The sequence below is a fragment of the Rhamphochromis sp. 'chilingali' genome (assembly GCF_963969265.1).
Source record: "Rhamphochromis sp. 'chilingali' genome assembly, chromosome: 16".
Taxonomy (NCBI): domain Eukaryota; kingdom Metazoa; phylum Chordata; class Actinopteri; order Cichliformes; family Cichlidae; genus Rhamphochromis; species Rhamphochromis sp. 'chilingali'.
In genome coordinates this window covers 9727968-9745056 of record NC_137943.1, presented here as the reverse complement: position 1 = coordinate 9745056, position 17089 = coordinate 9727968, and the positions used below count along the sequence as shown (strand labels likewise).

Genomic DNA, 17089 nt, shown 5'->3' with positions numbered 1-17089 from the left:
CAAGTTCATGCGAAGAGAAGTACTGACAAAAAAAAACTGGTGATTATGCTGCCACAGTCTCGGTACACACAGGAACACTGTGTCAGACTTATCTTCTTGAAATTTGAGCAGGCTTAAGGTGGTTTTTGAAAAGAGATGTGAACGTTTAAAACTTGATCTGTGCAGCGATGCTTAAATCCAGCTGAGATTCTTATCATGTTTAGCAGTAAATCCACTGTTCACCTAAAGGATGTACATGGAGCTTTAATCTTAGATGATTTCTTCATCAGAAAAAGATACCAAAAGATTACTGAGACCCCAAAAAAACAAGAAGTGAGGAATCGGGGGTTTAAACTTCAGTGTTGTTGTGTGTCTCAGGTGCAGGAGGCGGTTCACGGTGTGACGATGGAGGAGTGCCAGGCTGCCCTCCAGAACCACAACTGGAATGTCCAGCAAGCTGTGCATTATCTAAAGGTTTGTGCATTTACTGAAAGCTAATGCATTTCCTGCCATAGTTGGCACACTATGACTGTTGAGTTGTTTCAGAAATTATATGTTACTGGTTAACTCATAGTAGTGTTGTATGGAGGCCTGAAAATGGTAAAAAGTGAGAAGGAAAAATGTTCCTTTAAGCTTCAGTCATTTTTTTAGTTTTTTGAGATACTTTTACTGACTTTTTATTAATTTTTGTTTATTCCCCTTTTCTAGTGTTGTTGCATATTGAAATGTTATTTTTGAAAGGCGTTATTTCCAATTTGCACATGACTATATGCATGTAAAGTGTAATAACTGCATATATGGATCATTAGTAATAAGTATGGCTACAAACCCTAAATGGAAAATTCTGTTCGGTGTTTATTTTTAATGGTGTTTATTTAAATCTTTACTTTGTCATAAGATGAAAAAAAGTCCGTGTAAAGTTTCAAACTAATTCATTTTAAATAACAAAAGTAAAAAAGCTCAATAGCAAAAGGGATGTAGTTTGTTTTTAAGGTCAGGTTCCATAGTCTTAAAGTACTGCATACACACAACTGGCAGAAACACCTTTATAAAATAAAACTGTACAAATACAGTGGGGCAAAAAAGTATTTAGTCAGCCACCGATTGTGCAAGTTCCCCCACCTAAAATGATGACAGAGGTCAGTAATTTGCACCAGAGGTACACTTCAACTGTGAGAGACAGAATGTGAAAAAAAATCCATGAATTCACATGGTAGGATTTGTAAAGAATTTATTTGTAAATCAGGGTGGAAAATAAGTATTTGGTCAATAACAAAAATACAACTCAATACTTTGTAACATCACCTTTGTTGGCAACAACAGAGGTCAAACGTTTACTATAGGTCTTTACCAGGTTTGCACACACAGTAGCTGGTATTTTGGCCCATTCCTCCATGCAGATCTTCTCGAGAGCAGTGATGTTTTGGGGCTGTCGCCGAGCAACACGGACTTTCAACTCCCGCCACAGATTTTCTATGGGGTTGAGGTCTGGAGACTGGCTAGGCCACTCCAGGACTTTCAAATGCTTCTTACGGAGCCACTCCTTTGTTGCCCGGGCGGTGTGTTTTGGATCATTGTCATGTTGGAAGACCCAGCCTCGTTTCATCTTCAAAGTTCTCACTGATGGAAGGAGGTTTTGGCTCAAAATCTCACGATACATGGCCCCATTCTTTCTGTCCTTAACACGGATCAGTCGTCCTGTCCCCTTGGCAGAAAAACAGCCCCATAGCATGATGTTTCCACCCCCATGCTTCACAGTAGGTATGGTGTTCTTGGGATGCAACTCAGTATTCTTCTTCCTCCAAACACGACGAGTTGAGTTTATACCAAAAAGTTCTACTTTGGTTTCATCTGACCACATGACATTCTCCCAATCCTCTGCTGTATCATCCATGTGCTCTCTGGCAAACTTCAGACGGGCCTGGACATGCACTGGCTTCAGCAGCGGAACACGTCTGGCACTGCGGGATTTGATTCCCTGCCGTTGTAGTGTGTTACTGATGGTGACCTTTGTTACTTTGGTCCCAGCTCTCTGCAGGTCATTCACCAGGTCCCCCCGTGTGGTTCTGGGATCTTTGCTCACCGTTCTCATGATCATTTTGACCCCACGGGATGAGATCTTGCGTGGAGCCCCAGATCGAGGGAGATTATCAGTGGTCTTGTATGTCTTCCATTTTCTGATGATTGCTCCCACAGTTGATTTCTTCACACCAAGCTGCTTGCCTATTGTAGATTCACTCTTCCCAGTCTGGTGCAGGTCTACAATACTTTTCCTGGTGTCCTTCGAAAGCTCTTTGGTCTTGGCCATGGCGGAGTTTGGAGTCTGACTGTTTGAGGCTGTGGACAGGTGTCTTTTATACAGATGATGAGTCCAAACAGGTGCCATTCATACAGGTAACGAGTGGGGGACAGAAAAGCTTCTTACAGAAGACGTTACAGGTCTGTGAGAGCCAGAGATTTTCCTTGTTTGAGGTGACCAAATACTTATTTTCCACCCTAATTTACGAATAAATTCTTTACAAATCCTACCATGTGAATTCATGGATATTTTTTTTCACATTCTGTCTCTCACAGTTGAAGTGTACCTCTGGTGCAAATTACTGACCTCTGTCATCATTTTAAGTGGGGGAACTTGCACAATCGGTGGCTGACTAAATACTTTTTTGCCCCACTGTAAAAGGAACAAAACATTTTATTGCTCAGGCCATCAAAACAAAGATTGCATGAAAATCCGTTACCTCAGCGGTAAACACTTCAGTGCTTATCGGGTTCATCAAGTCTCAGGTCAGTCGTTTGTGTAATAACAGGGTGTATCTGCAAATGGACACAGTCAGTTACACTTTTACCCTATAGGCTCATATCGAGATGTGATAAGAGAACTTTATTCATCCTTGAGGAAAAGTTGCAGTGAGCAGCTACAAATGAAAAAGCATGTAGACACTCTGATATGTTTAGGGTGGGTTTTAACACCGTTTTAACTGGCTGTGGTTTTGCCCAACGTGGCAGGATGGACAATTTGTTAGGACTTCAGTAGACACAAGGGAACACTTGAGTGTTCCTTGATGGTGGTGGAAACGTCTGTGAGACACAGAAAAAACTCATCCACGTGGTTCAGATTCTGCTAAGCTACAGGAATGTGTTTGAACAAGCTGAGCTTGTACAAAGACAGAAATAATTTTACACTCACTGGCACTCCATTCAGTAAAAAAGATGAAAGTTCTTCACCTTGAACTCTCTTTAACAGTCCCATCTTTTTCCCTCTTGATAACTCTTTGGTCACTTGAACAATGTCTTGTGACCTGCCTCTCTACAGGTAGAACAGTTGTTCTGTTTGGGCCTGAGGAGCAGATCAGAGTGTCTAAAGCTGCTGGAGATGTGTGACTGGAACCTGGAGGTGGCCAGCACTCACATGCTGGATAACTATGGATCTACAACAAGGCAAAGGTAGTGTTTCCTACGATTTTGCAATGATTGTGACTTCCCAGAATGCATATATTACTTTGAATGGACCGTACTCTTATATTACTGCCCAGCAATTACTATTCATCTTCCTTGACCCTATCTAGGAGCAAGAATCTACACTGGAGGGGGAAAAAAAGTTCCCTTCATTCAATTTGACATTGATGCTCATTTAATAGTTTCTAGAGATTGTTACTAGAATTTTAATAGGAACTTTATGCTGACATAATGCTATTTTTCGTATCTCTTTGTAAAACATATAATTAAAATCTGCTTCCTAGTGGAGCTGCTGAGATTGTTACTGCACATTTATTTAGTATATATATGGAAAATGTAAGCAGGCAGTATTGTGATGCAATGCTGATGTGCCGTTAATGAGATAGAGGCTCATATGTGGCTTCTAGATTTAGGAGGTGTTGGAAGGGGGGAGGGCGAGGGGGTGTAAGCCCTTAAAAAAAATAACGACGCACGAGTTGAGCTGCAATAACATGACTTCAAACAGCAGAGGGAGCTATTTTGTAGCAGTCCGTTCACCATTTGAATGTGATTTGATAAAGATAATTGTGGCGGACATTTGCACGTCCCGCAGGTTTATCAACATGTGTGCTCCGTTTCCCTCAGCGGGGAAGCATTTCATGCCTGATAAAGGAGCTGTGTGCAACAGGCACTGAAGTGCTTTTTGAGATCAATCAGACTGATATACTGATGCTCGCTGTTCAAACATTGATTTATAATTTTTTTTATGCTGATTTAAACACATCTAATAGATAGGACGAGACAAACTGAAATGGTTTGTTTACATGATTTCAAATGGTGCTCTATATTTGTCTACATTTGCTTCAAATATGTAGTATTTTGGGGGGGGGGGGGGTTGTGAAAGAAGTGGGAGCCAACTGGCAATAGCTCTTTGTGTTGCATTATTTAGATGAATCTCCCGCCTGCTTGTAACTCTTCCTTAATGCCAGCACAGTGTTTATCTCACTTAAAAGCCCCAAAAAAGGTGAAGTCTTGTCCAAGACGATTAGCACTTAACATTTCATGATTCATCATTTTTCCCCACCTCTAAAGCTTCTTTCTGTTTGCAGACGGTGACAGAAATCTCAAGCTGCTGAGCTCTGACTGGAACTTCATCCGCAGTAAAACATCATCAGAGATGAATCATCTCCTGACCTTTTTTGTCTGTTGGTTCAGTCACACTTCCAATCAAGACTGTATTAGAGACTCAGAAATTAAGCACAAAATACCAAACTTCATTATGGCTGTGTTTGTACTTAACATGGATGTGTAGGGTCATACTTTTACTTTGGTGTGCCCACCCAAGGGCAAGAAATGACTGTACTTGTATTTTCAGGACCAGCGGGTTAGCCTGAAACGTCTCACAGATTCTGGGTGCTGCCACACTCAGACGTCGTCTTGTGAGCTACTTGCATAGAATAAGAAATGGTTTGAAAGGAAATGTAAAGAGGCCAAAATGAGATGGCTAGCGCAATATACATAGGAGCACTTTCAAAAACAAAAAAAGTCTTTGTGTTGTCTCAAAGCAATGCACAGTTTACTGGAGAGCTCACACGATGTACAATATCAGCACTGAACCTAAGAACTGTACCGTGTGCGTACAGTTCTTTAAAGCTAAACCTCCTGTATTAGCAGCTATTGCATCACTTGGAAAATAATTTGTGAAAGCTCGCACAGTACCTCTGAAACGTCCAAGCACAATAACATAAGCCACTTAATTGGCTGACAACTCTGTATTGTACAGGAGATTATTCTGCCCATAAAAGGAAAGTGAAAATATGGAGATAAGCATCGAATCAAGACAATTCATGGACGGCAGAAGAAGTTTGTACACTTGTACACCTACATTCGAGGGTATATACAATATGCTCTTTATGAGGAGGCATGCATGTGTGTATGATATTGTTCAATATATCTTGAACATAGTCCTCAGAGATGAGAGAAGACTGTTATTTCTATTACTTGTGACACCATCTTTTTAAAAATATTTCATTCTCTTCTGTCTCTATTGCCACATGTGGCTAAAAAAAACAAACCCATCCAGTGGAAACTTTCTTCACTGCAGGTTTAGTCTTTCCTCATTTCTTCCCTCTAAGCACTTTTCGGTTGATGCGCAGGATTCTGTGTAGGCAAAGTCCTGCCAGCGTGCGGTTTTCTCCGTGCACCCAGAATACACCGGCAGCTAATATCAGCGGTGTAGTGAAATTTACCCCAAGGCACAGATCCCATCCCATAATCATCACTTAAGACCACAACTGTGATATTTTGGTCAGCAGCTTTAGGGGTAATAATTTAATACTGAGAGGACGCGTCTGCTCTGGGTGAACTGACTGCTCGATGACATGGTACTCTCTTTTTTTTTTTTTTGGACTGTATTGTCACTGCAGCAGAGCCAGTTAACAGGGAACAGTTGGGCTCCTCCTGATATTTATTCTTAGTATGTGGGGATGACACCAGTGAAAGGAAGGAAAATCTACAGTAAGGTAGACTGAATACTTTTGTGTGGTTGGCCACATAAAAGTATTGGTTACAAAAGTAACCAATGCTGGAAAGCAGTGCTTTACATAGTTTTTAGTTAACTCCCGTGATCTCTGTGGTGCTCCTCTTTAAACTGTCTTTGCCAAAATATCTATTTTTCTTTCTGAATTACATTATATTACATATAAAACACATAATATGTGTGTTCATGTGTGAGACTGCACATATGCTCTGGCTTTGGTCCAAACCAGAGCTCAATATGTCTACAAATCTCCAAGGATGCGACTGAAAGAAAAAAAAAGAATAAAAAAGCTAACATAGAGTCATAACAACCTGAAAAATTAAGAGGCTTTGAAATAAGTTTTGAAATATATTTTTTAAAGGATGTACAGGACTGATTGTAGAAACTTCCAGTAAAAGCTTTCTCCCATGTGCAATAGGGCTGCTGTCAATCCTCTAACCTCCCAGCCTGTCCATCAGTACCATCCAGTAGCAAAAGCAGAGATTTTATCTGTTATAATCTATCCTGCTAATTGAATAAGAAAAATCAAAAGAAAAGCTGTTTTTTCAGTGTAAAATGTTTGTTGACTGTTTTTCTGACCCAAAGTGAGATAAAGTTGTCCTTAAGCACTGATTCGGGGCCAGTTTTGCCATTTTCCCTTTAAAGTCACGCGGTGAAGCTGACTGTGAAAGCAGTGCATAAGGACAGCTGCATGCGAGTGCTGCCTCCTTAGTCTGTTCACGTGTTGTTCGTCTTCATACCGAGCTGCTGTAGTTGTATTAGAAGGACTGAAGTTAACCTTGTGGTGTTTTGGTGAACCCAAAGGAAAGTTCTCCTGTTGGGGTGTTGAAACTCTGATGTTCTGTTTCTGTTAAACAGTCAGATCTGTTTTGGTTTTTTTCCTGAATCTGTGTTCATTTAAAAATCTTTATTTTTTATTGGTTTTGCTGTTTCTGCTTCAAATTGCCATATTTTTTCCTCATTTTGATGTATTTGCCTTCCCAGAATGTGTTTCATTGTAAATGCCTACTGTACAGTTGGTTGTTGTTGTCATGGATGGAAATGAAGATCATGCTGCGGAATTTATAAATGTATTTTTTACTAAAGAATTAACTATTTTTTAACTTGTTTTGTTCATTGTTTTTACTGAAATCCATATAGTGAGCTCACAATAGCTAAGGTGAGGTGAGCAGCAGCAAGATTCAATTCAGTTTAGCTTCATTTATATAGCGCCAAATCACAACAACGGCCACCTGAAGGCACATTGTAATGTACGGTAGAGACCCTACAATAATACAGAGAAAGCCCCAACAATCAGAGAACCCACAATGAGAAAACATTTGGTGACAGTGGGAAGGAAAAACGACTTTTTAACAAGATGAAACCTCCAGCAGAACCAGGGTCAGAGAGGGGACGGTCATCTGCTGTGACCGTCTGGGGGTGAGGAGAGGAAGATGGTACAAAAGGCATAATGTGAAATGCAGAGTGGTATATAAACAGAGAGAGTGACAAAAGGTGAATGAAAAAGACATGCTCAGTGCATTACGGGAAGCCCCCAGCAGCCTTGGCCTATTGCAGGATTCAGGGTCACCTAATCTTGCCCAAACTATAAACTATATGTTTACTAAAATCGTCACAATGATGAACTCACAGCTGTCACTTTAGTAATAGCTAAAGTGACAGCAAGCTTAAAGCATAGAACAACAGAAGGTACAATAGATGAACATAACTTATTTTATGGGTTCGGTATATTGATCAGAACAATTAGTCTGGTGAATTAGTCATTCACTCTTCACGGAAGATTATCCAGGATGTACTTGTTGACCAATGACTCATAAATCACAAGTTGGTAGCCAAAGAGCATGTGATATTGCAGTTGGACCACCACTTCATCTAAACACCAGGATGGCTCAAGACTTAATAATAAGAAGTCAGCAATGGATTTTTTGTGGTTACGCCCATATTTTATACTGTCTTTGAAGAGAACAGAGCAGGCATTCATGACAACAGATATGACATTAAGTCAGACACAGCTGTAAGGAAGAGCTGGATTGGAGAAAGGTTGCAGTGATGCTTCTGCTGTAGGTGGGATTTCTGTGGCTCTACCAAAAGATATTTACACATTTGATGTTACACCAGGAAAAACAATTTCCCATATGTGTTCCATTTGAGATCTGGAGACTGCAAAGCCATAATAAATTCTTTCATTTTATTTTCATCAAACCATTCAGTTACCTCTTGCACCCTGTTGGTATATATACACTGGCAATTTCATTGGGTGCATCTATTCATCTGCTTGTTAATCTAATTCAAGTGAATCCCACGGCACCTACTCAGTTCATTAAGAAAATCCATGCCAACATGGTCAAGGCGTCTATTGACTTGCAGTTCTGTAAGTGCAAATGCCTCGTTAATGTCAGAGGAGAATGGCCAAACTACTTTGAGCTGATAGGAACAGTAACTCCTATAACCAACAACTCATATGCCACCAAGGTATGCAGAAGAGCGTCTCTGAAGACACAACACATCAAGCCATGAAGCAGTAGCTCACCACGCTGGGTGCCACTCGTGTCAGCTTAGAACAGGAAGCTGAGACTACAATTCATATACTCATACCAAAAAAAAAAAACTAAAATCAAACCGATTTGCTCAACGTGACGGTCAGTCCACTGTATTTAAATGGCATCTACCAAGTTGTCACCAATCCAATACAGCACCTCTGGGATGTGGTGGAACAGGAAATTCACATCACAGAGCTGAAGATAAGAAATCTGCAGCAACTGCATGATGCTGTCATTTCGATATGGACCAAAACCTCAGAGGAAAGCTTCCACCACCTTTTTGAATCTTTGCCACCAAGAAATTATGGCAGTTCTGAGGGCAAACCAGGGTTCAACCAAGTACTAGTACGGTATACATAATAAAATGTCATCCCCACCTAACATACACAGACATATAAAAACTGATTACATATTTCACAGACAAACTATGTTTATGTGAGAGACATTTCAGACGCTGCCTTTTTCTGAGGTTTTGAGTGTAAACAGTAGTTTGAAACCTGAGTTGTGTTTATTGTAAACAGCACGATTAAGGATAATCTTTTCCATGAGAGGTTGGACAAAGCCAGTGGAAATGGAAGAAATCACTACACTGAGCAGGCAAGGTGAAACCACATCCCAGCAAACACTTCAAGGGATGAGGGGAGTGTTTCAAATGAAGCACAACATCCGGTCTGATGGCAGTAGAGAAAGGTGTTAAATTGCTTAAAATTGCGCCCTTTGAGCAGGTAATGTCTATGAAGGAAACAGCTTTGTGTGTGTGTGTGTGTGTGTGTGTGTGTGTGTGTGTGTGTGTGTGTAGGAGACAGAGAGAGGGGATGAAAAAAACTTCACTAGGACAGTATGTAAGTCGAAAACCCAAAACTTATTTTACAACATTTCGTCGACCACCTTACTGTCTTACTTGTAAACCCAGTGCAAACAAAGAGCTTTTAATGTTGAAGAAGTGAAGCACGGTCAATTGGGTGAGTCAATCAGCTGATCCCAATGCATCGACTGCAGATCAGTGGCAGAGACGCCACATCAAACAAGAGCCAAGGCTGTGTGAAGTGAACAGGAAAGCCTCACCAGGGAAAAGACACAAAGCCTCCGCTGATAACCGTGAGTCAAAGAACTCAGAGCGTCACAGACTGCAAAGCATTTTCCACAAGATGTCTTATGATGACTTTTTTTTGTACTTTATGCACTGTATCTAGTTACTTTGAATCATCAAATTTTAAAAGCTATATTTGGTTGTAAGCCCAATATTTTTTGGTATATTACTTAATAAGTGTTAAAAACCCTGAACCTAATTATTTCTTTTCTTTTTATTATTTCTAATTATGAAATTATTTCTATGAAGAAAACAAATGAGATCACCAAAGAAAAATCGGCCAATAGGTGCAGAGAAACTTTACACAAAAACATCAGCATGCTAAAAAGAAAAGGTCAGGGGTTATTGAGCCAATAGAGGTGTGATTGCAATGCCAAAGAGCTGGTTTGAGCCACTCTTCAGTCTTCACATTTCTGAACCACAGTTAAATAGTTGGTGGACACGAGCTGCCATTGTTGAATTGATCTCCAGGATTAGTAGTTATCAACGTTTTGGGGGCTAAAATAACTAAATATAGGTTCCAATCAATAAAGACAATGTAAATCTAAGTTAATCAGCTGTGCTGTGGATTAATATTCTCTTCCCTCAGCCTTGCGCTGTTACATGTGGCGGATCGATCCGAGTCAATGAGGCCATGTTGATGCCCGTGATTATAAATGTTCTGACAATGCAACGCAGGCGAGAAAAGAAATCCCAGGCGTTGGATGTGTTGACCGTATTGATCCATCACACAAACCTATCAATTCACCTTCATCTTGTATATTCGTGTCAGGAGCTGCAGCGCAGAGCAGTTAGTGACTGAGGGTTTACAATCTGTTTCCAGTGCGTTAGGGTTTAAAAGTGCATATAACTGGCTCGTTTGTTTATTGATGTTGTGGCTGTCTCATGGGCAATGAAACTGGACTACAGAATATAATGGAACAAAGCTGCCTATAGGATACACTGTCACAAATTTAAAAAAAAGCATATTTGATCTTTTTTCCTTCTACATCATTCACTGTCATGTTTAGACGCTCTGCTTTACTGCTGCACACAGAGAAGTCCCGCTTGCTAATGAGAGCTGGCCCTGTACGCCCTCTATTCATCTTGGCGGTGTGTGTGTTTGTGTGTGCGTGTACATTATTGTTTCTCAGTCTCTATGTCTGGTGTTCCAGTTGTGTTGGTCACAGTAGCAGAGGGTTCAGAGAGGAGTCCCCTGAGAAATTGTCTCAATTGAAGAGGGTAAATAAAGAGGGAAGAGAGACAAAGTAAACCCAGCTGGGAAGCCTCCAAAAGAGCAGATAAAGAATGTAACTTTTGCCAAAGGAAAAAACAATCCTCAGGAATGTGCATTTATATATGTGTCAGTGTGTGTTTGTGTACCGTTTGCTTTAGAGAATATGATTCCGGTATCTGCCTTTGCTTTCTTCCCCCCCTTTTTCTTTTTTCTTTCTTAAGAAAAGGTATATTTTTCTCCTTGAAACCTGTCGTTTTCTCTCCTCGCCATCTCCTTTGTAGTTCGGAGTTGAAACTTTAGCTCGGAGCTGAGCACACACACTGTAACACAGGAACAAACCTTGAGTGCGCGATGGATCGGCTGGCTGTGGAGCAGCGAGAGACAGAGTAGTGACAGGATGACAGGGTAAAGAGAGATGCACAGGAGAGATGCTCGAGAAGCTGGAGCAGGGAAGAAAAACATCACAAAAGATGGAGGGACTGGAGACTGGACTGAGGGAGAAATGGAGGTGCACTACCTACATGGATCCCTCTATTTCTTTTCTTTCCTTCCTATTTGTGTCTCTGACACACAAACACACATTTGCTTCTGCTTCTTTAAGTAAAGCTCTTCACTTCAATATATATTATGTATAAATAATTTCTCCATGTATGTAACTGTTGTTGGACTGAGCTACAGACTTGTCATTTGCTTACTGATACCTAGTTTTGCTATCACGAGGATACTAAGAAAAACTAATGGGTCCTGACTGGAGACAAATTCTACAAATGATACTGACGACACTTACTGAATTACTTTGATGGTGAGGATGTCTTTAAAAACCTCACGTTTCTCAGCCACATTATGAAGAGTTCTTGCCTCTTTATTCCTCTCCCCATGTAGTACGTTATATCTTAATGATGAGGTCATTTTCCTATAATTACGACATGTGAGTGCTGTCTTTTTTAAACTCTTATTGGAAGATAGAGAAACTCATGGTGACAATAATAAGTTGTCACTTCTGCAGTTTGTAAATTGACTCCTGGCTTGCTCTAGACCAAGAAGTGTGAAACAGCAATGGACAAATGCAAACTGGTTTGTAATTAACACTTCAGTTGTGAATATTTTTAGGTCTTCTTCTGCAGTTAAAAAAAGTTGCCCATTTAGCTCACTGGAAATTGTACTTCTCAAAAAAATTAAAGAACACTTTGCAAAAACACATCAGGCATCACTGAGCTCCTGGATAGTCTGAGGTGCAACCTAGTGGTGTAACATAAGGTCCCAGAGGTGTTCTGCTGGATGAAGGTCAGGTGAGCGTGGATGCGGTCAATAGTATCAATTCATTAGGAACTGCCTACATACTCCCACCACACACCTGCTCTCGTCTGTGAAAAGCACAGGGTGCCAGTGGTGGACCATCCAATTCTGGTATTCTATGACAAATACCAGTCAGTCTTCTTGGACCCGAGCAGTGAGCACAGGCCCCACCAGAGGACATTGGACCCTGAAACCACCCCCATGAAGTCTGTTTCTGTTGGTTTGGTCAGACACATTAACAGCACTGTCCTGCTGGAGATCATTTTGTGGTTCTGGCAGTGCTGTTCCTGTTCCTCCCCGCACAAAGAAGCAGTTACTAATCCTGCTGATGGGTTAAGGACCTTCTACGGCCCTGTTCAGCTCTCCTAGAGTAACTGCCTGTCTCCTGGAGTCTCCTCAATGTTCTTGAGGCTGTGAAGGGAGACACAGCAAACCTTCTGGCAATGGTATGTATTAATGTGACATCTTGGAGGCACACGTTGAACAACTGGTGCAAGCTCTTTAGGGTCCAGGTAACGCCTCAAACTACCAGCAGTGACACTGACTCTAGTCAAATGCAAAACTATTGAAAAACACCCAGAAAAGATGAGGAGGGAAAATGTCTCCACCTTTAAAACCATTTCTGTTTGAGGAGTTGTCTCATTGTTGCCCCACTGGAGCACCGGTTATTAATTTCATTAACACCAAAGCAGCTGAAACTGTTTAACAACAGCCTCAAATGACCAGATCAATATCCCAGAAGTTTAACTGACTTGATGCTATACTTTGATTTTTTTAGGCACTCTATAAAATACAAAAACAGTAAGGTCAAACAAATAACAGCATGAATACAGGCAAATCAGCACAAAAAGTTGGACTGAAAGAGGCTAAAATGCCAAATAGCAATGAGGAGCAGTGCAGAACTAGATTTAGAGTTTTGGTAATATAAAAATTTGGATTCACTTGAAGACAGTGTTTAAAGAAAAACAGATTTATTTTCTGGAATTTTCAGTAACAGTACAGTAAACTGTGTCCTGTCCTTAGATGGACCGATCAGTAAAGCTTAGGGAGAAACTGACTCCCAAGTCTACTTGGGTGGCTGAGTTTTGCCATTGAGAGTGTGGACACAATAATGAACCTCGACGCCCACAAGAGCAATTAATCATGGCCATAGGTAGCCTTGTGTTCAACGTCTCTGTGACCTTGTAGGTCATTATATGATTATCTAACCTTTTACAACTAATGAACTTTTAGCTTAGTTGAATATGTGCTGTTTAAAGCTTCACCTTTTAAATCATAATATTGACTCACACTGAAATTAATCCCAATAGTGCTTTGAACATCACATGATGTTCATTATGTCGAGCGGTATGTCCTGTCATTTGGCATAATGAGACATAAACATGGGAACATCAGCTGTGAAATTTTCAGGGACCCGTTATGGGGCGCATGAATGACTAACATTTGTACGTTACGTGCACGCTCCCACTGCCGACCTCCAGTCATGGATGTAATTGGATTTCTGTAGGCATATTGTATGGAGCAGGTGCTCGTGTGAAATGTGCAGGAGCGGTGGCTTCAAGGAAGGAAGACGAAGGGGTGTGATGTTATTACAGTCACACAGCTGCAGGTTAAAAAGACCACACTGTCTAAGTTTTTTTTTTTTTGTGCCGCAGCGACTGCTGTCTGTTCATGTAAATTAAACAGGGCGGCTCCATGTTCTTCAAAAGCAATTGTGCCATAATATAAGAAGGCAGTGACATTCATGCGTATCCTGTCTTCCTGCATAGTTGCTTTAATGACATTCCTGTGCCAAAAAAACCTCTCACAAAGCTCCTTTATATGTCATTACACTTTCTGTCAGCCAAGCATTTTGACAGCAATTTCTACATACTAATTTACAAAATGGAGAAAAATGAATTCCTTAATGACAAATTCTTGACTGTAATTAGTTAAGACGTGTATTAATAGTGGAGAAAAAGAGAAAACTTTATCAAATGCACTGCAGTTTTTGTCAAGGCATGGGGGAAAAGCCTTACAGAAGATCACATGGTAAAGAAAAAGAAATGACAGGAGAGGAGATGGAGGAGGAGTGAGCGTGATGAGGGAGGATATACTGTTTGCAGGAGAAGGTGGTGAAGGGTAAGAGGAAGAAATGGGAGCTTTTTTTCCTTTAAAAACTGGAGAAATGAGGAGGAGCAGCTGATTGGGGAGATGTGAGGACTCGGATGGTGGGGAGAGAAATGGGAAAATGCTTCAGTAAAAGAGGGAAACGGATCCCTCGAGGCCACTGGTTTAGAAACTGACCCTTCAGTGATTTAGAAATGTGGTCCAAACCAAGCTACAGTACATTAGCACAGAAAAGCCTTTCAAAAATTAGCCATTATAGACCGCTGGTGCAGGAAGTAACAAGTGCAGAGGAGAAAATGACATTTTATTAAGAGAGAGAGTTTTGCTGCTTTCAGAAATGAAGAGTCTTAAAACATTTTTTGATGGAAAAGAGTCGATAGCTTGTTCACCTTGTAGAGGGCTACAAAAACTCAAATTTGATTTGAGATTTCTCCCTCACAGGTGCAGTGGGGGAGAGGACAGAAATATTACATTTGATGTGTGTTTAAAAGAAAAATCATTTCTAAGGTGACATTACTTTGAAAAGATTCTCACCCATGATTTTTGTCAGATACGCCAATAAGAAAAAGACATAGAAGAAGTCTCATTCTACTGTTACTGAGCGAGAGGCAGTGTGCATCCTAGCAAGGTGGCTGAGATCTTACTGCTTTTCTTTTCTTTCTGCCAGACCGTAAGTATAACTGAAGCAACTGTGATTTCCATTCATCCATGCAAGATTAAGCTAGTTTTATAAGTAAATCATAGTATGACGCGTACTTTTAGTCTTGTCTTGTCAGAGAAACTTTATTAGTCCTAAAGAGAAATTGAGTTGTCATAGCAGCAGAGATACCACAGACAACAAAGCAAGAAGTGTAGAAATAGAGATATAAATGTAAATGGACACTAGTATTAAGACTAATGCTTCTGAGACATTAACAGGTAAAAGATGCTGGTAGGTATGCAAATACACACCGTGGCGTGTCGGAGAACAGTGAGCTGTGTATCGTCTGGTTCAAACCGAAGTAGATGAGTTCAAGAGTTTGATAACGGCAGGAAGTAATAACCTCCTGTATTGTTTCTTCAGACAAAGCTGAAGTTGTAAAAGCTAGTATAAGGACTGTAAAGCTAATATATGGAAAATAAACATAACGTTGATAAAAAGTTAATTTTTTATTTTAACTTCTTTTGGGGAAGAATTAATCTGCTCCTATGAGTTTATAAGAAAAAAGCAATCCAAACTATTAAAATGGACACCAAACAAAGATGTTAAACATTTAAAAGATTAAGGGAAATTTTGAAATACTATATATAGGTGTTGGGACCTAAAGTGAATCACGACATTGACACAAACACAAAAATAACTTTCAGGTTTGAGGAAGACTGAGAAGAAAAACCCAATGCTTCTTGTGTGTGAGCTTCTCCAGAGGAAGGGGATGCGTCTCTCATCTCTCCCTCTGGCTAGAAATCTCTCTGTGTGAAGCTTCTACTCCCTCCACCGTCTTTTTTCCCAGTGTGAGATGATCCAGGTACATCATCATGGGACAAGCCTGTGGTCCACAGAGCTAATCAGCAGCTAAATGTGACGTTTAACCCCAGTTAAAGAAAACATTTAAGTAGAAAACTTACATAACTTTCTTTTTTTTTTAAATAAAAAAAGATTATTTGAACGCAAAAAGAAGATTGCTATTGTTTATTTCCGGAAAATATATACTGCTTTACTGTTTATTAAAGCTTTCTACTGTTAGCAACTTGCTAAGCCAGTCTTAATTTAACCACCACCGCAACAGCTATGGTTCAATTAATTAAGACTAAGCAACGCTTTTTTGAATCTGGCGACAAGGCAGGGAAACTTCTGGCTTATCAAGCCCGTGCCGAAGCAACCTCTAAGCTAATCCCAAAGGTCAAGTCTGCTGCTGGTGACATAATATCGGACCCAGAGGGAATTAATGAAGTATTTGTAAGTTTCTATTCCAATCTGTACACTTCAAGTTCTCCCCCTCTATCAGAAGAAACTCTCCAAAATATACATTTTCCAAGAATAGATAGAGATCTGACGAAAGGATTAGGGGGACCTATCACTGTAGTAGAGGTACAAGAAGCCATTAAATTCTTAAACACAGGTAAATCGCCGGGCCCTGACGGTTACTCTGCAGAATACTATAAAGTCAATTCTGATCTTATGGCACCGTTGTTGAAAGATATGTATAATGAAGCCTTTTCAAAATGTCAATTACCCAAGACTTTGTCCGAAGCTACTATTTGTTTAATCTTGAAAAAGGATAAGGATCCCTTGTTGTGCAGTAGTTACAGACCAATTTCTCTTTTAAATATTGATTTTAAAATACTATCTAAAATCCTCGCACTTAGGCTACAACGTGTTCTGTCACAAATTATCGCCTTTGACCAGACGGGGTTTATGGCCGGCAGGCACTCATATGACAATTCAAGACGCCTCTTGAATATTATCCATACATCGTGCAACTCAATTCCAGAGGTTGTGGTATCTCTTGACGCGGAGAAAGCTTTCGACCGCGTCGAGTGGAGCTTCCTCTATGAGGTGATGGATAGGTTTGGCTTGGGGGCTGACTTTATTCTCTGGGTTAAGCTACTATATTCCTCGCCATCCACCTGTATTCGTACTAACAACAACTTGTCTTTGCCTTTTCCACTTGAGAGGGGCACTAGGCAAGGGTGCCCTCTCTCACCCCTCCTATTCGCCATTGCTATCGAGCCTCTTGCAATATGGCTGCGTTCAAGGCATTACAAGGTTCGGTGTGACTCACAAACTCTCCCTTTATGCAGATGACTTGCTCCTGTACATTTCTGACCCTCTAAACTCATTCCCGGTGCTTTTTGACATACTGGACCAATATGGTACACTGTCAGGATATAAGGTCAATTATCAA

At 40.5% G+C, this 17089-nt stretch overlaps 1 protein-coding gene across 8 annotated transcripts in view; it reads left to right on the top strand.

Annotated features, from left to right (window-relative positions):
- The window catches only part of LOC308413115 (activated CDC42 kinase 1-like), a 59606-nt gene extending 53792 nt beyond the window's left edge, over positions 1–5814 (top strand). For 7 of the 8 annotated variants that reach the window (XM_080907916.1, XM_080907915.1, XM_080907913.1 and 4 more), the window contains 3 exons: positions 358–453; positions 3293–3423; positions 4524–5814. In XM_080907916.1, the coding sequence (XP_080764042.1) occupies positions 358–453; positions 3293–3423; positions 4524–4530 (234 nt within the window). In that variant the 3' untranslated portion in view covers positions 4531–5814. The remainder of the gene's footprint in view (positions 1–357; positions 454–3292; positions 3424–4523) is intronic. The other variant, XM_080907917.1, reaches the window with a different exon arrangement.
- The last annotated feature ends 11275 nt before the right edge of the window (positions 5815–17089 follow it).